This window comes from Gopherus evgoodei, chromosome 1 (genome assembly GCF_007399415.2).
Source record: "Gopherus evgoodei ecotype Sinaloan lineage chromosome 1, rGopEvg1_v1.p, whole genome shotgun sequence".
Taxonomy (NCBI): Eukaryota; Metazoa; Chordata; order Testudines; family Testudinidae; genus Gopherus; species Gopherus evgoodei.
The window spans coordinates 268,218,891-268,240,520 of NC_044322.1; the positions used below are offsets into that span (position 1 = coordinate 268,218,891).

The 21,630-nt window shown below is 48.7% G+C and overlaps 1 protein-coding gene across 11 annotated transcripts in view; it reads right to left on the bottom strand.

The window, feature by feature from the left end:
• The window catches only part of RBFOX2 (RNA binding fox-1 homolog 2), a 273,394-nt gene that overhangs the window by 35,452 nt on the left and 216,312 nt on the right, over positions 1 to 21,630 (bottom strand). For all 11 annotated transcript variants that reach the window (XM_030545378.1, XM_030545406.1, XM_030545338.1 and 8 more), the window contains exon 5: positions 7,132 to 7,185. In XM_030545378.1, the coding sequence (XP_030401238.1) occupies positions 7,132 to 7,185 (54 nt within the window). The remainder of the gene's footprint in view (positions 1 to 7,131; positions 7,186 to 21,630) is intronic.

The window sequence follows — 21,630 nt, forward strand, 5'->3', positions numbered from 1 at the left end:
GCACTCTGCATTAAAGTATGAGAATACATAATGTACATCTGAGCCTTCCAACTAGTACTCCACAGGCAACTTCTGTTGGTCCAATAAAAGATATTACCTCACCCACCTTCTCTCTCTAATACCTGGGACCAACACGGCTACGACAACACTGCCTACAACTGCTACCCCAATAAAAGTAGACCAGACCAGCCCTGACATTACTGCTATTTCTAAGGTTTAAAAAACAACAACAAAAACAAAAAAGGCAGAATTTTTATTTTCTTCATTTGTTTTAAAAATTTCCATGTGGGAGAAAAAAGGCACAACACTGATTTTTAAAAATCTTTTTTTAAAAAGATGACCTACAAAAGAATGGAGATTATTTTGTACCCACATTCATTTATAACAGTCTTCTCCCTGTCCCCCGATAATTTCTACTCACACCCAAGACTGCCTGCTTTACAAAACAATACTTGTTTCAAGCAAAAAATATTTGCGAACGTGGATCCACAATGGGCAAAGGCTCTCCTTACCTCTGCAGGCAGAGGGTCAGATCCAGGGAGCATGCAGGCCTGGGTCAAGAGAGATCTAGGGTTTTCTAAATATTACAGGTAGACTAAGTTTAATAGGACTTTCCAACATCAACCTTTCCAGTAGCTCAACCGTCAGCAGGAAATAAGATCAAGCTTAGACAGTACTGGGTACCCCCAAAGAAACCTCTCTGCAACCTTAGAGCAATCTGCAGCCCAACAGCACCCTTCTCTCTTTTCCCAAAGGCTTGTTTGAGGGCCCTGAAGAGACCGAGTAACTGTCACCCTTTTAGTCTGGCCTCAGATTCCGCAATAAATAACAAGCAACAGGATGAGTGGTGTAAAAAAATAGATAGATAGAGATATATAGTCTTTGAACGTTTCCATCTCTGAAGAATGAGAAAGAAAATTTACCATGTGACCGTAAAGGGAGAAATCAAAAGCAGACGGTTCTCCTGGGTGTGGCCAGAACACAGAAATTAAAACAAAACAAAACAATAAAACAACAAAAAACAAAATAAAGACCAAAGGAAACTAAACCAGTCCCTTGAAATCCATGCATTGTTAACTCTTTGTTTTCCACTGTGCTTAGAACATTCACCTGAGCAGCAGTATCTTTGTCTTGTGTTGCTAGAACACAAAACCTCTGAAGGGCATTTCCTTAATTTGCTGCTACATTCAAAAATTAATTTTTACCAAAAATAAGTTGTTTTTTCTGAAAATAAACCCTCTTTATAGACACAGTCAAGACACAGAAGCATAGAGACATGGCCAGGAAAGTCCAGCAGTTCAGGCTGCCTGCTTCCAAGGTTTTAGGAGAGATTAGGGGACCTTCCACCTTCCTCCATAATCCACCTGAGATGAGTGATTGGAATGCACCAACAGCAGCAGAGCAGGAGATTCAGAAACAAGCACCCACTGTTTAAAGAGTGAACACACATTCCCCAAATCCTGCAGGAGGAGAACGGTAGAACTTTTGGTCAGTAAGGGAAATCAAACTAAGGGCTTGTCTACAAGCAGAGTTGCACTTAGGTGTGATTTTAAATGGATTTAGTTAAGCCAGCACACAAATGGCTGTGTGAACTCTCTTATTTTGTTTTAAGCCAGACTTTGTTCAGTTTGTCTCAAATTAATTATGAATTGGTATAAACTAAGCTGAAATTAGTGACTGGTAAGCCAAAATAAAAGTGCGCACACCAGAGTTTGCCTGGGTTCAAGACTGCGTGTGGACACGGCCTAAAATTGTAGCTAGACAACAAGGGGGAAAGATTTTGGCTACATCTCTTTCATACCACGTAATCACTAAAGACCTTGCTGACAAAAGAATGTGGCAATGATTTAACTTGTCTGTCTTTAAACCAATTTAGTTAAATCAATACAAACCTGTGTGGACACACTTATTTCAGTTTAGTAAGAAAATAATAATGAACTATGTCTACACTGGCACTTTGTCGGTTAAACCTTTGTCAGTCAGCGCTATGTCGGTGGGAGACGCTCTCCCGCTGCCACTGCTACCACCCCTCGTTAGGGGTGGCTTAATTATGCAAGCGGGAGAGCTCTCTCCTGCCGGCATACAGCGGCTACACAGGAGACCTTACACTGGCGCAGCTGCAGCAGTACTGCTGTGAGGTCTGCAGTGCAGACATAGATTTAGGGACTTATTTAGCTTTAGTTTAAATTGATTTAAACCAACATAAGACTGTCCACACACCTTTTGCACTGGTTTAACTAAATAGGTTTAAAATTACAGCTTTAGTTAAATGGGTGCAAATTTCTTATTTAGGCAAGCCCTAAGCTAGTGTGCAGCCATATTTTTACAAAATAGTAGTGTGCTTTCTGCAACTATGCTGTGCTATAAAAGTTGTATGAACAGCATGAGATTCCTACCCCCACCCCCAGCTTTCAAGGGCATAGCAACAGTAGGGAGGAGTGTCCGCTCTACCAGTGTTTTGAAGCTGTTCCTTGTCTTATCACAAGGGTGATATAGCTTCCACTTGGGCTGCTGCTGTTGCCAGACCAATTCTGCATCTGGAGTATGGGCAATATTATGATTTTAAATATATGAACTCTGATGTTGGTGCTTCACGAGTTAAGGAGCTTGATTTTCTTTGTTTTGTAGGTGCACTAATTATTTCTTCACTCATGTTTCCTTCTTAAGATCCTGAGATGGGTGTGTTCCAGAAAAAGATCTGAAGAGGTGATGTAACCCATCCCCATCTCTAGCAGTGAGGCTCCAGGAGATGTGTTTCAGTCCTTGGGGGAAAAAGAGGTGATGACTGGGTGCTGGAACAGCACGTGAAAGTAAGAGGATTTATTTGGGGATAACAGAGGAAATGAGAGAGAGGTTTGCGCATGAGTGTCCTTTAACTAATCATCCCTTTTTGGTTTCTCTGGTTTAGATCTCAGGAATGTAGGAGATGCTGTTGCTGCAGCACAGACTGCCATGGCAACCTTCAGTACAGGAAGTTCATAAAGGGTGGGTGGATGTATCATGTGCCTGCTAACCACCTCTGCCTGTTTTCTGTCTGAATTGCAATAGACCGGAACAAAATTTACAGAACGTGTATGAAATTTTACAAAATGTTAAAATGAAGCATACAACTACACAGGGGACTGGAGTGGTGCTGAGCGGAGCCCTGTGTGAATTAAATTTCTCTGTGAACCAGAATCCTGTAATCAAATACGTGGCCAGTAGCCCAGGTCACCACTGTAGTAGTGTGCACTATTGTCAGAAGGTTCCTCAGCTAGCAGCTAAAAGTGGAACTCTATACATGTGATCGACGTATATTTGTCCAACAAGCCACAATCCCTTTTGGGGTTAAGCTCCACTGGATTTGCTCCTGTGGATACTACCTTCTCTCCCATAAGAAATTCAGAACACTCTTCAGGACACTGGGCTAACTCTTTTTTGATGGGTCTGGGTTTTCTTCAGGAAAGGAAGCGGGGGACATCATTTACGTAATTCTGAAACCAATTGCATGTGAGATCTGTACTAAAACTGAACTCCTCAGCCAATCAGCAGCCAGGACTCTTGGTTCAGAAGCAGTCTTATTTTGTTATTAATATCAACTAGTGCACAGCTCTGAATGCTGCATCTTGAATGACTGATGAGGAGAAAAGCGCTATGTTTCCTTCTGGTGTAATGTTCCCTTATAGCTTCTGGGAACAGGAAATGGGGGGAGCAGGTCTCAATTAAAATTCTATGGTTAAGCTAACATGCAGATAGCATTAACTCCGTAAACAAGCACTGTTGTTCAGCTGGTGTACCAACATTGGGACATCTACTAGAAGAGGTGCCTCCTCCAACAAGTGGAGCATCATATACCCTCACCTACTCTGGATGTATTCTGTCCATGGTTCACTAAAATGCATGGTGAATTGGAGATGGGAGTGTTGTACCATTTACATGAATCAGAACTAGAATTTTTATGGTAAGCTGAGGGAAATAAAAAACAAATAGCTAGTTTCGGGGGGGGAGGGGGAAATCCCATTTAAGGGAAATCTGAAGTCATTCTGTTAGGCAAGCTGAAAACTACAAGAAAACCAAGAGGCCTTACAACATTCATATATGCTTTCGAATGGGTAGCAGCACAGACTCTGTGTAAAGACCACCAGGGGCAACAGTGTCATTTTAAATAGTCCCAATCAGAGGAGCACTCTGATTAGTTTGGAATCCAAATAAAGTGATTAGGTGAAATCACCACATGACTTGGAACTAATTCACCCCGCCCCCACACTTCAGAAAGTCAACAATGCAATTTTCCAAGATGAGTAACACAATTCAGTTGTTGTGATGTAACATGACTCAGTTAGAATATTTCTCAGGTGTTCAGGGGCCACAATCATTTGCCCTGTTGGGTACAATTCCTCTCAGAATGTAAAAAAAGAACATCACCCATCTAAGTGAATTAATGATGCAGAAAGAAAAGTTATCAGTTCATCTCAGGTGGATCCAAAAGGAAGGCTATAACTTGCACATTTTCTCAAATCCCTACATTTACCAGCCTTGGAGCAATTTCTGGCAGAGAACCTCTGCCACCATTAGGTAGGGACAAAAAGCTCCTCAGACCATGGAAGAGTTTCCCATCGCATACTGGATGGGGGCAAAACCAGTGGAATTTGGGATTTACCTTTATACCTTAAATATTTACCAAACACACATACAAACTACACCCTTTAGGAACTCTGGGAAGGGGAGCGGAGCATTGAGAACACAGCACAAGGCAGGCAGCAAGAGCATCTGCTTTCAGATTCCCAAGAGAGAGGAGGAGGAGAAGAGAGAGGTTTCATATAATTAGATTTCAAAGGAAACCACAGGGCAGGAGAAATGCATTCAGATCTTAAATTTATTTCAATTTTTATTTTGGCAGTGGGGGTGGGGTGGGGGGGGAGAACCCAAGAGTGAATAAGGGGCCTCCAGAAAGATCCATTTCCTTTGCTTCACCATCAGGTCACCAAACTGTTGTTTTTACATTATAGTGTGAATACCAGGTGGTTCATGCAGCTATACCCCACTCAGTAACACTTGGGCTTCCCATTTTCATACTAAGGAGGAATAATTTTGGCATTTTAAAAAAACAATTATAATTACTTTGAGAACAGCAGGATGCAAAATATCATGAACAAATATTCTCTGGGTGTATTCTGGGTTCCATTCAAGCTGTTCCCCATCTCTGAAACAGCAAGCATCAATTCTGCAACTACTCATTGCTATGAAGTTGACAAGCAGCAATAGGAAACTGGACATCCAGAATATTATGTCTTTGGGTTGTTTTCATTTTAAAAATATTTACTAAGAATCCAGGGCAAAATTCCGCAAAAGACTCTTCAGCAAACATGTTTTTTGTTTTAACCGAAAACCAGAAGCCTTGGCCTTAAATTATCTTCTTGCACAGCTAATGTTCATAATCAGAATTCAAGGCTTCACAGAAAATCCTCCATGTTAATATCCCTGAAATGGGAAAGGGCAGGTGTAGGTGTTTAATGCAGGGCTGGGGGAGGAGGCTGGGTGTGTATGGAAGTGGAAAAGCACACAGAACTGTAAAGCACAAATACTGTGGGGAAGAGGTATATAGCTCCACAGTTTTTTGACAGGTCAGTTGGTTTTATTTTTTCTTTAGTGATTACTTTCAGAAAAAGCAGAGATTTTGCTAGAGGCTGTTCACAACGCCCGAGAGAAATTACTAAAATCAAGGCTAATTCACAGACAGCTCTGCCCTACGAACATCAGAAAACTGTGCAGAGCAGAATAAATATTTACAGATTCTGCCATAGCTGAATGTTTCTGGTAAAAGCATGTCGGGTTTACTGTATCTATAAAGAGAAAGAAAACTCTCAAACTAAACTATCCAGAAACCTATTTACGCAGATTGGATTATAAAACACACGCAATGGGCAAAAATGGGTGGAGGGATGTGCTGTCAGGAGTGGGAAGTGAATCTTGGTTCTTTTAGACATAAAACAACCCCTTGCCTGGATTCCAGAGAATGCATGGAAATATTAAGGAATTTTAAAATGTAATTTAGGGAACACCGGTGAGAATTTGTAGAGAACCTTGTATATCAGTATATCACTGAAGGAGCAGTGGGGCTGCATAGTGCTGTGAACTTCAAACCCAAGGGAAAGGCAGGGATTTTAAAATATAAACCGCATAGCTGGCTTGCATCTTCAAAATCTCGTGAGAGAGAGGAAATTTTCATTTTTAATTGAAAATGGGAATCGTAGCACTGATTAAGTCAAGCATAGTATAGACATGCACTGTGCAAGCTTCCCCCACAGAGCTCTGCCAATGCACCTTGATCCTGACCTGAAACACTCCCTGCTATTCCAGTGCTGGACCTCCTGGGCAGAGAGAGAATCACATCAATTTGTCATTGTGATGATCTTGGTTATGAGATGAGATCCAACTGCCAGTTAGGACAGAGATCACTGAAATTCACTACATTTGACCTGAGCAGCATTTGAAGCCTGGACTCCAGAGAGGTAAATTAGCATCAATGCTGAACAAAACCTCCCTTTTGATGCCTCTTAAAGGTGAAAATAGCTGCGCAAATAGAAATTCAATGGGGAAGAGTTCATACTGGGGGAAACTGTAGGTGCTTAATTTAAGTATCAGATGTCTCTGTCAAGGAAGGCCAGTATTTCTCACAATAGTCTATTAAGTTTTCAAAGGCGAGGAAAAAATTCCTTGCATATGTGAGATATTCCACTTACTCTAAATAAGCACTTTTTTATATAATAAAAACCGCTTTATGGATATCAATAAATAACACATAGTGTCACCTTGTCTTGCCTTCCCCAGAGAACACCACATTGCTCTGCAGTGAAAACTGCTGCTAAGAGGATTCAAATGACTCCCTCCTCCATCACAGGGTTGGGGAACCTGATCTCTCATTAGAGAGAGGAATGTTTGGGAGCATTTGGATGTGCTGCCCAGAACTGGCCATGCTTGGATTCTGGAGTTAGAGGGAGCAGGAGAGAGACCCAGAAATAGCTTCTTCATTCCCCCCCATCACACCAGGTCCTCCTGATCTCTGCAGAGCATATTATCTAGGCAACGAACTGCCTCTTTCTCTGTGCAATCAAAACAACAAGAGAAACTGGATATAGAAACAGGACTTACCTTGGAGCCACGCTCATTAAAGATTATCTCTACATCAAGGATTTTGCCGAACTGCTGCAGAGAGACAAGAGAAGAAAGATTTATTCCTTGCTAGCCACTTCCACTCTATTTATTTTTGTCCTCTTTACACATGAAAGAAGGGAGGCAGGAATCCTTCCATTTCTGACTCAAGTGAGAGCACTAAATCCCAGTGACAACCCTAGAGCTGCCCCACTTCGCTGGGGCCCTCAGACTCTCCCTCGGTCACAGACCCATTGGTTTGACTTGACTTTTCTCTTCTCTCAGACTGTATTTCCAGAACAGGTTTAGGTCTTGTCCTCACTCATATTTTCAACACTCTCTCTCCTCCCCCATTCTACTGTTTCCTCTCAGGGCTTGTCTACATCAGAAAGTTGCAGCGCTGGTGAGGGAGTTACAGCGCTGCAACTTTGAAGGTGTACACATCTGCAGGGCATCACCAGTGCTGCAACTCCCTGTTTGCAGCGCTGGCCGTACTCCCGTTTTGTCTCGGGTGTAGAGGATCCAGCGCTGGTGATCCAGCGCTGGTAATCCAATGTAGACACTTACCAGCGCTTTTCTTGACCTCCGTGGAAGGAGGAAGCCTCTGGTAATCAAGCTGGTCTCCTTTCCCGGTTTGCTCTCTCGTTCCCGGAACCCCGAGCAAGCAGGTCTCCTTCCCTGCGGTTTGCTGGGTGGCTCCAGGAACGCGAGAGCAAACCACGGCGAAGCTAGTCTCCTTTCCCGGTTTGCTCTCTCGTTCCCGGAACCCCGAGCAAGCAGGTCTCCTTCCCTGCGGTTTGCTGGGTGGCTCCGGGAACGCGAGAGCAAACCACGGCGAAGCTGGTCTCCTTTCCCGGTTTGCTCTCTCGTTCCCGGAACCCCCGAGCAAGCAGGTCTCCTTCCCTGCGGTTTGCTGGGTGGTTCGGGGAACGCGAGAGCAAACCGCGGCGAAGCTGGTCTCCTTTCCCGGTTTGCTCTCTCGTTCCCGGAACCCCGAGCAAGCAGGTCTCCTTCCCTGCGGTTTGCTGGGTGGCTCCGGGAACGCGAGAGCAAACCGCGGCGAAGCTGGTCTCCTTTCCCGGTTTGCTCTCTCGTTCCCGGAACCCCGAGCAAGCAGGTCTCCTTCCCTGCGGTTTGCTGGGTGGCTCCGGGAACGCGAGAGCAAACCGCGGCGAAGCTGGTCTCCTTTCCCGGTTTGCTCTCGCGTTCCCGGAACCCCGAGCAAGCAGGTCTCCTTCCCTGCGGTTTGCAGGGTGGTTCGGGGAACGCGAGAGCAAACCGCGGCGAAGCTGGTCTCCTTTCCCGGTTTGCTCTCGCGTTCCCGGAACCCCCCTTGAAGCCGCCCAACAGCGCTGCAGTGTGGCCACATCTAACACCACTTGCAGCGCTGGTTGCTGTAAGTGTGGCCACTCTGCAGCGCTGGCCCTATACAGCTGTACTAATACAGCTGTAACAACCAGCGCTGCAAAATTTTAGATGTAGACATGACCTCAGATTAGCGACACCTCCCAAATGCAGTCACATCATGCTATCTGCCTCCTGAAAGGGCTGTGACAAAGAGAAAGTGAATTGTAATCCTATTTCTCTGACGAGGATAATCACACAGGACTCCTATTCTTGGGAATCATCTCCCTGCATAAGACAGATAGGAACTTCCCTAAACTCTTAGCTATTTTCAGGTTTGGCAACCAGAAAATGTTCAATAGTCATGAGTAAAACCGTAGGAAATAATGAGCTTGGCTAGAAATTTTTGGAAAAGATTAAATCGTGTTTTTAACTCCCCCACCCACCCTCGAGGCAAGTGTGTGAGAGACCATCAGTGTTGCTAATGCTAACGCTCGCACATTTATCATGAGTAACATGATTTTCACCCCTGCATCAGGAGCTCTCTCCAGAGGGCTCACCTGAGATCAGGGCGGCGCTGTACAGACTCACAACTCAGGACAGCCTCTGACCTGAAGATCTTGCTAACCAGTACAAATGATAACGATAAGTGTGTTGCAGGAGTTGGAACTGGGGTGCACCAAATTATATTTACACACACTCACCAATGACTTCCAGAGGAAAGGCACTGTAGCTCATTAGCAAAGCCCTAAGGCATCCAGTCCTCCAGAAATACTAATGTTACACTTCTAGAATGAGGCTTGATTTCTGAAAAGTTAAATCAATATCTGACCTCCCAGAAACATACAAAGGCTGGATCCTCCACTGTGTGGATACTGTAATACCTCTTACACAATGCTTTCAAACACGCATGACAGTAAAAGTGCTCTCCCCATCTCGTCCTTTAAGGGACAGCTCAGAGCAATCAAAATATAAACTCCAAAAATGCAATAAAAACAAAAACATCCAAACTCACTTCTGAATATAATGTTTTGGCATATTAAGTAACTCTAACAATTACAGTCATTCCAGGGTCCTTACATTAACTATATATTATATTCAAAAATTCACCTGAATAACCATAATACGTTCAAAAAATGTCATAAAAAGTTACCTTTGAAAAATCAGTCACTCAAAAGTTAAGAAATGCCAGAACTAAGATTTCCTGTATAACTTTAATTCAACCTCCTTGTGCATATGCATTATGATTCAGTCCAATTATGTGATCTCTCACTGTTTCTTCCACAGGGCCCTCGCCTCATTCAGCATGGTAGTTATTGAGTCTGTTGTCTATAGGATCCATCTCATTTGTTGCAGAGTTGGAAAGTATCTAGCGAATTTTCTTTGTACCCAATTTGAGAGACCTGGGGACTGATTTGCAGAAGTGTTGAGAACTCACAACAGCAAATGAAGGTGATTAGAGCTGTGCTTTGAACATATAAAGTGATGTAAAAATGCCAAATACCTTTAAAAATCAGGCCTTAGGAGTCTCAACTTGTGCACACGAAATTAGTGGATATTTCTGACAATTTTAGACTTTTCTCTCTGTGTGTGCCAGTTTCCCATCTGTAAAATGGGGATAACACCATAACTTCACTCTACAAGGGTGTTGTGTAGATAAATTCATTAATGTTTGTGAAACATGTAGATACTATGGTGAATTCACAATAGGAATGGGCATGAGGAAATTAATTTTGTATTCAGTGCAAAGTTTGGATGCGTGTTAAATAAGACTTAGGGCTACACACTGAGGAAAACAAAGAAAAATATTTCAAAACTCCCCATTCATTGGGCAATGTCCACCATTTTGAGCACTGAATAAGGCAGGGGTGCTTTGGAAAAATGTGTAATTAATTAGGGTTGCCAACTTTCTAGTTGCACAAAACCGAGCATCCTAGTCCCACCCTTTCCCCAAGGCCCCGCCCCCGCACACTACATTCCTCCTCCCTCAGTGGCTTGCTCTCACCCACCCTCACTCACTTTCACTGGGGGTTTCATTGGGCAGGGGGTTTGGGTGTAGGAGAGGGTGAGGATTCTAACTGGGGATGTGGGCTCCAGGGTGGGGCAAGAAAAAGACGGTTACTCACCTTTGTAACTGTTGTTCTTCGAGATGTGTTGCTCACACCCATTCCAGTTAGGTGTGTGCGCCGCGCGTGCACGTTCATCGGAAACTTTTTACCCTAGCAACTCCAGTGGGCCGGCAGGTCGCCCCCTAGAGTGGCGCCGCCATGGCACCTGATATATACCCCTGCCGGCCCACCCGCTCCTCAGTTCCTTCTTGCCGGCTACTCCAACAGTGGAGAAAGGAGGGCGGGTGTGGAATGGATATGAGCAACACATCTCGAAGAACAACCGTTACAAAGGTGAGTAACAGTCTTTTCTTCTTCGAGTGATTGCTCACATCCATTCCAGTTAGGTGAATCCCAAGCCATACCTAGGCGGTGGGGTCGGAGTGAGAAGTAGCGGCATGGAGCACTGCAGATCCGAAGGCCGCGTCCTCTCTGGACTGCTGGACCAGGGCGTAGTGGGAAGCAAAGGTGTGGACCGATGACCAGGTCGCTGCCTGACAGATTTCCTCGATGGGCACACGGGCGAGGAAAGCCAGCGACTATGCCTGCGCCCTGGTAGCGTGCGCAATCACACGGCCCGTAGGAACGTGAGCCAAGTCATAGCAGGTCCTGATACAGGACGTTACCCACGAGGATAACCTCTGCGAGGAAATGGGAAGCCCCTTAATGCAGTCTGCTACTGCCAAGAAAAGCTGAGGGGATTTGCGGAACGGTTTGGTCCTCTCCACATAAAACGCGAGAGCCTGACGGACATCAAGCAAGTGGAGTTGTTGCTCCCTGCGTGAAGAATGAGGTTTCGGGAAAAAAAATGGGAGGAAGATCTCCTGGTTGACGTGAAAGGCTGAGACCACCTTGGGGAGAAAGGCAGGGTGCGGTCTCAGCTGCACCTTATCTTTATGGAAGACTGTATACGAGGGATCTATCGTGAGAGCCCGGAGTTCCGAGACCGGTCTAGCTGAGGTAATAGCTACTAAAAAGGCAGTCTTCCAAGAAAGATAGAGCAGGGAGCAAGTAGCTAACGGCTCAAAGGGGGGCCCCATGAGCCGAGACAACACCAGGTTAAGATCCCAGGTAGGGGCAGGAGGTTGGACGTTAGGGTATAGACGTTCCAGCCCCTTAAGGAATCTAGTCACCGTCGGGTGAGAGAAAACGGAGCGGCCATCCCCACCGGGGTGAAAGGTGGAGATAGCCGCCAAGTGGACCCGCAGGGACGATATCGCCAGGCCCTGTTGCTTAAGGGACCAAATATAGTCCAAAATATTGGCCATCGAAACTTCCATCGGGAGGAGACCCTTCTCCACGCACCAACAGGAGAAACGCTTCCACTTGGCCGAGTACGTCGCTCTAGTGGAAGGCTTCCTGCTGCCCAAGAGTACCTCACGTACCGGGGTGGAGCAGCGCAACTCGGAACTGGTCAGCCACGCAGGAGCCACGCTGCTAGGTGCAGCGACTGGAGGTCCGGGTGAGAGTTCCGTGGTCCTGGGTGATCAAGTCCGGGTGAAGGGGCAGGGGAATTGGTTCAGCTATGGCCAGGTCCAGCAACATGGGGTACCAATGTTGCCTGGGCCACGCCGGGGCTACCATGATCACACGGGCCCTGTCCCTGCGCACCTTCAGAAGGACCTTGTGGACCAGCGGGAACGGGGGGAACGCGTAGAACAAGTGGGTCGTCCACGGAATAAGGAAGGCGTCCGCTATAGACCCGGGTTCCCGGCCCTGAAAGGAGCAGAACGCCTGGCATTTCCTGTTCCCCCTGGACGCGAAGAGGTCCATGCGGGGACAACCCCACCTCTGGAAAATCGAGAGGGCGACATCCGGGCAGAGGGACCACTCGTGCGCGAGGAAGGATCTGCTCAGGCGGTCCGCCAGCGTGTTCCGTACTCCGGGGAGGAAGGAAGCCGTGAGGTGAATGGAGTGGGCTATACAAAAGTCCCAGAGTCGCATCGCCTCGTGACATAGGGGAGAGGATCTGGTGCCACCCTGCTTGTTGATATAGTACATGGTCGTCGTGTTGTCGGTAAATACCGCGACACAACGACCCCGAAGCTGGTGACAGAACGTTTGACAAGCAAGGCGGACCGCTCTCAGCTCCCGCATGTTGATATGTAGCTCCACCTCCTGTGGGGACCACAGGCCCTGTGTCCTCAGGGTTCCCAGGTGGGCCCCCCAGCCGAGATCTGAGGCATCCGTCGTTAGGGACACCGAGGGCTGGAGTGGGTGGAATGGGAGCCCCGCACACACGACGGACTGGTCTAGCCACCAACTGAGAGAATCCAACACCCCCTGGGGATTGTGATCAGCATGTCTAGTGACTGCCTTCCCGGCCGGTAATGTGCAATGAGCCAAGACTGGAGGGGCCTCATGCGGAGCCGTGCATACCCGGTCACAAACGTGCAGGCTGCCATATGGCCTAACAGGGTTAGGCATGTCTGTATCGATGTCAGGGGGGCTGCCAGCAAGCGCATAATGATCGCCGACAACGACTGGAACCTGGGCAACGGCAGAAGGGCCCTGGCCACGGTGGAGTCCAGGACGGCCCCAATGAACTCCACCCTCTGCGAGGGGAGCAGGGTGGACTTGTCCACGTTGATCATGAGGCCCAAGGTAGCAAACAGGCCGGTGATCCTGCGGACGTGGCTGCGGATCTGCAGCTCCGATGTGCCCCGAATTAACCAATCGTCGAGGTAAGGGAACACGTGAATGCGACTGCTCCGAAGATGTGCCACAATGACAGCCATGCATTTTGTGAATACCCTCGGAGCCGTAGAAAGGCCAAATCGGAGGACCGCAAATTTGTAGTGATGGCGGTCGACCACGAACCGAAGGAAACGCCTGTGGTGTGGCCATATGGCAATATGAAAATAAGCGTCCTGCATGTCGAGGGCGGCATACCAGTCTCCAGGATCCAGGGATGGGATAATGGTCCCCAGGGATACCATGCGGAACTTCAACTTTACTAGGTATTTGTTGAGCTCTCACAGGTCGAGGATAGGCCTGAGGCCTCCCTTGGCCTTGGGGATCAGAAAGTAGCGGGAATAAAACCCCTTGCCTCTCTCGTTCTCCGGAACCGCCTCTATAGCTCCTTTGTCGAGGAGCGTCTGCACCTCCTGGCGGAGGAATTGCTCGTGAGAGGGGTCCCTGAAGAGGGATGAGGGTGGGGGGCGGGAGGGAGGAAAAGATACAAACTGCAGACAGTATCCCGTCTGCACCGTGCGTAAGACCCAGCGGTCGGATGTTATCCGGGACCACGCCTGGAGGAAAAACGAAAGGCGGTTGGAAAACGGGGGGGAAGGATCCATGGGGGATACTGGTACTACGCCCTCGGACGCACCTTCAAAACGAAGGTTTGGGTCCAGGTGGGGCTTTAGAGGAGCTTTGGTTTTGCCCCCCTTGATTGCCCGACGGCCTGCGCCTGCCATTTCTGCCGCGGCGCCTATTAAGGTCCTGCCGCTGGCGGAACTGGGGGTATGGCTGACGCTGCTGCTGTTGCTGCGGCCGGAAGGGTCTGCGTTGCGTCCCAGGCGTGTGCATCCCAAAGGAGCGCATAATGACCCGATTGTCCTTAAGACTTTTCAGTCTGGGGTCTGTCTTCTCCGAGAACAGGCCCTGGCCTTCGAACGGGAGGTCCTGGATGGTGTATTGGAGCTCCGGTGGAAGGCCAGAAACCTGAACCAGGAGATGCGGCGCATCGTCACCCCCGAGGCGAGGGTACGGGCAGCCGAGTCCGCAGCGTCCAAGGAGGCCTGCAACGAGGTTCGTGCAACCTTCTTGCCCTCGTCAAGAATCGCCGCAAATTTTTGACACACCTCCTGTGGCAGCAGCTCTTTGAACTTATCCGCTGCCACCCAAGAGTTAAAGGCGTAGCGGCTAAGAAGGGCTTGCTGATTGTAAACCCTGAGCTGAAGGGCCCCCGCCGAATAAACCTTGCGGCCGAGGAGGTCCATACGCCTGGCCTCCTTGGATTTCGGGGCTGGGGCTTCCTGCCCATGACGCTCCCTCTCGTTCACCGACTGCACCACCAGGGAGCATGGTGTCGGGTGAATATGAAGGTACTCATAGCCCTTGGAGGGGGCCATGTACTTCCTTTCGACGCCCCGTGCAGTAGGGGGGATGGAGGCCGGCGATTGCCAGATCGTATTGGCGTTGGCCTGGATCGTCCGAATAAAGGGCAGGGCGACCCTGGTGGGAGCATCGGAGGAGAGAATGCTGACGACGGGGTCCTCGATCTCAGAGACCTCCTCAGCTTGCAGGCTCAAATTCTGTGCTACGCGCCTGAGGAGGTCCTGATGTGCCCTGAGATCTAGCGGAGGAGGGCTATTAGAGGAAGTGCCAGCCACCGCCTCATCGGGAGAAGACGATGAGGAGACCCCCGGCAAGAGAGTGTCCAGAGGGGGGTCCGCCTCAGCCCTCGCCTCTGGCTCAGGAGGGAGATCAGGGTCTTGTTGCTTTGACCCGTCCTCCCCGTCCGGGGAGGGAGGGGGGCGAGACAACGACGCCTCTGGCGCCCTGTGCTCTGCCGTTGCAGGCCTAGGAGGAAGCTGTTGGGGGCCCTGGGCTTGGTGATATGCCCAGGGTGTCCAGAACCCCCACTGCTGCGGACCCTGGTCCTGTTGCGGAGGGTCTTGAAAAAGGGCCGCTTGTCTGTCAGTGCCCAGCGCATATACACTGTCTGCCTGCGATGACAACGACGGTTGTCTGGAAGGCCATGGAGGGGCCGACCGCGGCTGGAAAGAGTCTCCGCGTCCTGGCGCCGAAGATGTTCTCGGTGCCGGGGACCGGTACCGGGAGTCATACCGGTGCCGGGATCGGGACCGGGGTCTGTCTTGGACTCGGTGCCGGGATCGGGACCGGGACCTGCCACTGACGCGGTGTCGGGAGGTACGAGGGGTGGAGGCTGAGTTGACTCAGTCAGGGCAATGAGGTCCCGTGCCGAGGCGAAGGTCTCCGGCGTCGATGGGACCAATAGCTCAACCCCAGATCTTATGGGGGAGCTCGGCGGGACCGGACTCGACGGACCCTCCGGGCCCGGAGTCGACGGTGCCGGTAGCGCCGCGGCAGATGTCGGTGCCGGGCGCTCCACTGGAGTCTGCCTGGATGGAGTTGCAGACTTCAAGGGTCTTGCTTCTGCACCCGGTGCCGGGGAAGGTCGGTGCCGGGGAGTCTTTCCGGTGCCGGCGTCGAGGTGACGGCCTGCGAAGCTGCCGGGTCGAGTGCCGCTTCCATGAGGAGAGTCCTAAGTCTCTAGTCTCTCTCCTTCTTTGTTCTAGGCTTAAAAGCCTTACAAATGCGGCACTTGTCCGATCTGTGCGATTCCCCCAGGCACTTTAGACACGCGTCGTGAGAGTCGCTGGTCGGCATCAGCTTCTTACAGGCCGCACATTGCTTGACGCCCGGCGAACCAGGCATGAGCCCGGTGCCGGGTGCCGGGAAGGGCTACGGCCCAAACCGGCTAACAAATATCTACAAATATTATTTACACTATTAAGTATATAACTAACTACACTTAACTACTAATTACAACTATCAACCGTAGAACAAGGAGAGCTAGGGACGTGGAGGACAGCTATGCCGCGCTCCACAGTTCCAACGACCGACACGGCGGTAAGAAGGAACTGAGGAGCAGGTGGGCCGGCAGGGGTATATATCAGGTGCCATGGCGGCGCCACTCTAGGGGGCGACCTGCCGGCCCACTGGAGTTGCTAGGGTAAAAAGTTTCCGACGAATGTGCACGCACAGCGCGCACACCTAACTGGAATGGATGTGAGCAATCACTCGAAGAAGAATGAGGAGTTAAGGGTGCGGGAGGGGGCTGCGGGGTGAGCCTGAGAGAGTTGGCGTGTGAGAGAGTTGGAGTGCGGGAGGGGCTGTGGGTTGAGGCAGAGGGTTGGGGTGCAGGAGGGGGTGAGGGCTCTGGGGTTGGGCTGGGGATGAGGAGTTCAGGTTGTGGGAGGGGGCTCTGGGCTGGGGAAGGGAGGTGAGGGCTCTGGGCTTGGGCTGGGGGGTTTGAGCTGCAGGAGAGGCCTCCAGGTTTGGGGGATCTCAGGGCTGGGGGCTTAGGTTTACCTCCAGTGGCTCGCAGTTAACAGCATAGCATGGGGGCTAAGGCAGGCTGCCTGCCTGTCCTGGCACTGCACTGTGCACTCCCCCTGGAAGCAGTCAGCAGTTCCAGCTCCTAGGCAGAGGGGCCAGGAGGCTCCACATGCAACTCTTGCCTGCAGGCACTGCCCCTCCCCCCTCCAGCTTCCATTGGCCGGGAAACCGGCCAATGGGAATGCAAAGCCAGTGTTCAGGGCGGGGGCAGCGTGCAGAGCCCCATGCTCCTCAACCTAGGAGCTGGACTTCCTGGCCACTACTGGGACGCAGCATGGTGCCAGCCAGGACAGGTAGGAACTAGCCTGCCTTAGCGCTGCAGAACCACCAACCAGACTTTTAACGACCCAGTTGGCAGTGCTGACTGGAGCCATCAGAGTCCCTTTTCGACCAGCTGTTCCGGTCGAAAACCAGACACCTGGTTACCCTATAATTAATCAGAAGAAAGATGAGATATATGCTTTGCCAGAGGGTTTCACAACTATTTATTGACAGCAAAGAAATGAACCAGGGGTAGCCGGGGTTCAAATTTCAAGTTCTGGAGGGAAGCATATGCTAAATAGCTATAAACACTTCTGCCCCCATCTTCACCCCTAGTTTATGACCCCTCCCCACTCTGCACCCATCCATGCCCCTTGATCCTACCCTCCTCCATGCCTTTCCCTATACACCCTCACCCTATGGCTCCTTCCCCCACTTCACTCCCCCCAAACTCCTGTTCAACTCTCTGCATTCCAGTCAGGCTGTTTCTTCCTCCTCCACACTGCCTGGACACTGGGGCAGGGGTGGCAGAGGGAGGACAAAGAACAGCACTACTGGCTCCTGGAAGCTAGGAGGAGCAACTGAAAGAGAATTGCAGCTCAGCTGCTGCAATCCTGGGATGGAGCATGCCCAGAATAGATGGAATCTTCAGAAAATTTATCTGCCAGCAGCTAACAAGTGCTTACTGAGCTTGCATAAACTGCAATTTCCAGAGTCCTATAACTTGGCCCAGGTTGGGAGGATTTTCATGAGGATGGCAAAAGACAAATCCCTGATACTTGCGTAACATCCCCTGCCAAATTTCAAGTCCCTGCTCCAGATATACAACAAAATAGTTGTAAGATTTTTTTAACATGGGCAATACAACATATTTTTCCTGAATCTCATTTTTGGAAACAACTACACTATTTTAGCTGAAACTTTCACAAAAAATCAGGCAGTCACCCAGGATGGAAAATTTCAGCCTACATGGCAAAAATTTTGCAAAGTTATAAGCAATTGAAAACAGGGTCTTATACCACAAGTGTTAGGTGAAGATGGTAGTGACACCTATTAAGGTTGCCCATAATATACACGTACATAAAACACACACAAAAGAACATTACTTAGGTTGCAGAGTCAAGTACGACAGGAAATGCCAGATTTATGGTTGCCCACTCAAACTTAATTCTGTCCCCCTGTGTATCCATCTTGTGTACTGAATGGGGCAGGTGCCCTGTGGGGAAAATATATGTGATCATGTAATTAAAGACTGGCATAATGCATAACAGAAGGGAGCAGAATTAAAGTTGTGTGAGCAACCACAAATCTGGGATTTCCTAATTTTGAAATGCTTCATTTTGCAACCTAAATTACTTTCTCAAGAGATTTTTTTTAAACATAATAATGTTCTCGATTTTTTAAACGGAAAAAGGTAAAAACAAATAATGTTCTGTGCAACTGTAACTACGCCCCATTATGCACCATCAGCAGGGTTCAACCTTTAACATTCAGCAGTACAGCACAGACTGCTACCACTTGAACTAGAGGCCTAACTACATTAGTTGGCAGCAGCAGAAGGCTGTTCTCCCAGAGGGTGGATGGACTGCTAGGTCAAGCACTGGGTATTCCAGCCTGGCCTGCTCCTCTCTTTCCCACTTAGGAATGGTGGGGAATGCCTGCTCACTGTATCTCCAGAGGTCGGGGGATTGGCTGCTGGGCTGGAGGGAATCTGGTCTGTCTTTTTCTCCTTCCCCTGTGGGAAGTTGGAGGAGCTCCAGCCCCACTGTGTACCTGGGGCCAGATGCTGTACTGGTGGAGGGAGAGGAGAAAAGAGCCTAGCTACTTCCTGTTTCATGTGGTGCCTCCAGAGAAGGGTATGAGCCATTGGGACCATGAGCTGGCTCCGGGGAGCCCAGCCTGGCTCTTCTACCCCACTCTTCCCACTAGTGTCTTCTTGCTGCTGTGGCAGTGTCATGAGCCCAACCTTACGATGTTCATGTGTTTCGTTTTTTTCATGCTGTCAAAATTATCCTGAGGAATGAAAAGCAGAGAAGTGAAATGGTGAATTTTAACAATTTATATCTCAGCAAAAGGTTGAATAACATCTCACAGGATACAGAAAGGACATTTCTGTAACTGGAGAGTGTTCCTCCTGCCAGATATCAACAACTTTCTATAAACAATGGAAGAGTGAATGAGTTTTTTATAACAGAAAATATTAGGCAATTTAACTATAGGAGTTGTTACCAACTCCCCTGTCATATTTTTTTTAAAGTTGTCAACAAGTGACCTTCTCCTGGGTGCCCCCTCTCAGCCTCAGAATGGCCCTACAAGCAGTCCTTGCCTCATTTTCCCCTTTCAGGGGACTTCCTCAATAATTCAAACACTTCCATCCATTCCCATCCCCTATCAGGTTCTGTTTTAACAACTTAAACATTCATAATAAAGTTTTCAAGTCCATCCATTCTCCAAGGCCTTTCCAAGTTTCAGGTTTCTCTGCTGAAGCCTATTCGCTCCCAGCAGCCTCTCTTCTCCTGAGAATACTCTCTGCAGCTTCCTTCTGCTCTTATAGGGAAATCAAGTGATTCCTGCTCAGGTATGCTTCCTTAGCAATCAGGATCAGCTGACCCCAGTCCTCTAGCCTTTAAGGTGTAAGCCACCCTATGGTAGCACAATGAGGCTTTGGCTAATAATACGGCCTGTACAGAGCACAGCCATATTAACAGCAGCCAGTTGGGACTACAACTCCTATTCCTCTTCTGGCTTGCAGCTTACACACCTGTGGGGAAGGGTGGGCGTGTCTTTCTGTCTCTCATTTTGTTTCCCACCCAGAAGGCATGAAGACAGTAGATTACCTTCAACTAGCCATGCCAGGGCAAACCTCTTGCTCAGCAGAACCTGGAAGTTTTCTAATAGGCTAGATCCAAAGAAGGAAGCCACATAGACAGTATGCAACCAGAGAGACAGGAAACGTCATATAAAAATACTGTTTCTTGGTAACCCCAGCAGCCTGAAATCTGCCAGTGAGGTAAAGAGCTCTTGCACTACAAGAGAGTGAGTTATACAGATGATTGCTTAGAACCAGGGTAAGTAGAATCACAGTTTGATTGCACTGGCACCTGTGGACAGAATCCATATGTAACTGGATTTCAGACGTTACAGGTTCACCTAGTTTCATATAGACTTTAGTGTAGACTTTCCCTGCAACTTAAATAAAAGCCTCAAAGATGTCACAGCCTGACAACTGACAGTCACCACTACTTTCCACTAGAATAATACCACACAAGTCCCTATGCATTCAAGTATGCAGACACAATTTTTGTGCACCAGAAACTATTTCCCCAAGCAGGAAAGGCAGCGCAAAAGTTATTGACAGATGTACTGCTACCATTAGCTTAGGACAGACGCTTCTAGTGCTGGAGTTTTACTTCTAGGGTTGCTCAAGCAGAACTGAACACAGTTCCCAGTTAAACGACATTACAGAAAGCATATTATTGATGCAAGCAGGGCCGGCTTTACGCCAATTCCCCAGAACCGGGACCCGCGCTGAAGAAGGTCCTGCACCCACACCTGAGGGGGCCCTGCTCTGGGGGTCTTCGGTGGCTGGGGGTCCTTTGGTGCAGCGGAAGACCTGGAGAGGACGCTCTGCTGCTGAAATGCCTTCGAAGCCCCGGACCGCCGCCGAGTATTCCAATCAGGCCCCGCGGTTCATAAAGCCAGCCCTGGATGCAAGGTGTCAAGATAATGCCAGTGCCTCCTGTAACAGTAACCACTAGAGTCGGCAGACATTCACCATTCCCCTCCCACCACATGACTTTCTGCAACCCTGACCCTTAGGACCAGGGAATAAAGAGCAGTCTCTACCAGTACTAGTCTGTACCAGTACTAGTCTCTACCAGTACTAGTGCATGTCACAGCTTTTATTATACCTCCTTACACCTATATCTGAGAATGTGGTACTAGAGTCAAGTACAAGGAGCATGTCCAGGGTGGGGAAGAAGATAACAGTGTCTTGACATCCTAAAGGTTGAGGCCCTTCCATAACGATGTCTAATGCATTCAGAGCAAGAAGATGAAAGGCCCTTGGACAGCAGCTATACTTTTCTTTGTTTTCAGCTCCTGCATTCCTCACTGAATCAAGACCTATAGTTTAGTTTTCTCTATCATATTGTTTCCCCACTGAACTGCACTCAGCAGAAGTAAGACTCCTATCTTCACCAGTTGAGAACACCAAAAATGTTCACCACACTAGGTGTGGATTTAGGGTCATTTATGGAAAAGAAGAAATGGTTACCTTACTGCAACTGAAGTTCTTCGAGAGGTGATGCAGACGTGTATTCCAAGTAGGTGTATGTGTGCGTTGGAGCCAGAGACTTTTGCCTAGCAGTGCCTGTAGAGCGGCAGCACGCACTCCCCAACCCACCTCAGTCCTTTCTTATCAAATGTCCAGTGAAAGACTCTGATGCAGAAGGGATGGCAGGTGGGTTGTGGAATACACTTCTGCATCACACCTTGAAGAACCAGTTATAGTAAGCAACCATTTCTTCTTCTTCAAGTAGATGCAGATGTGTATTCCAAGAAGGTGACTAGTCAGCAGCACACCCAACCAGAGGCTCAGCTTGGAGTCTATCTGAACAAAGATTGCAGGACCCCTCTTCTGATATTGGTGTCCACTCTGGAAGAAGCGGTGATCACATAATGGTCTGTAGAAGTA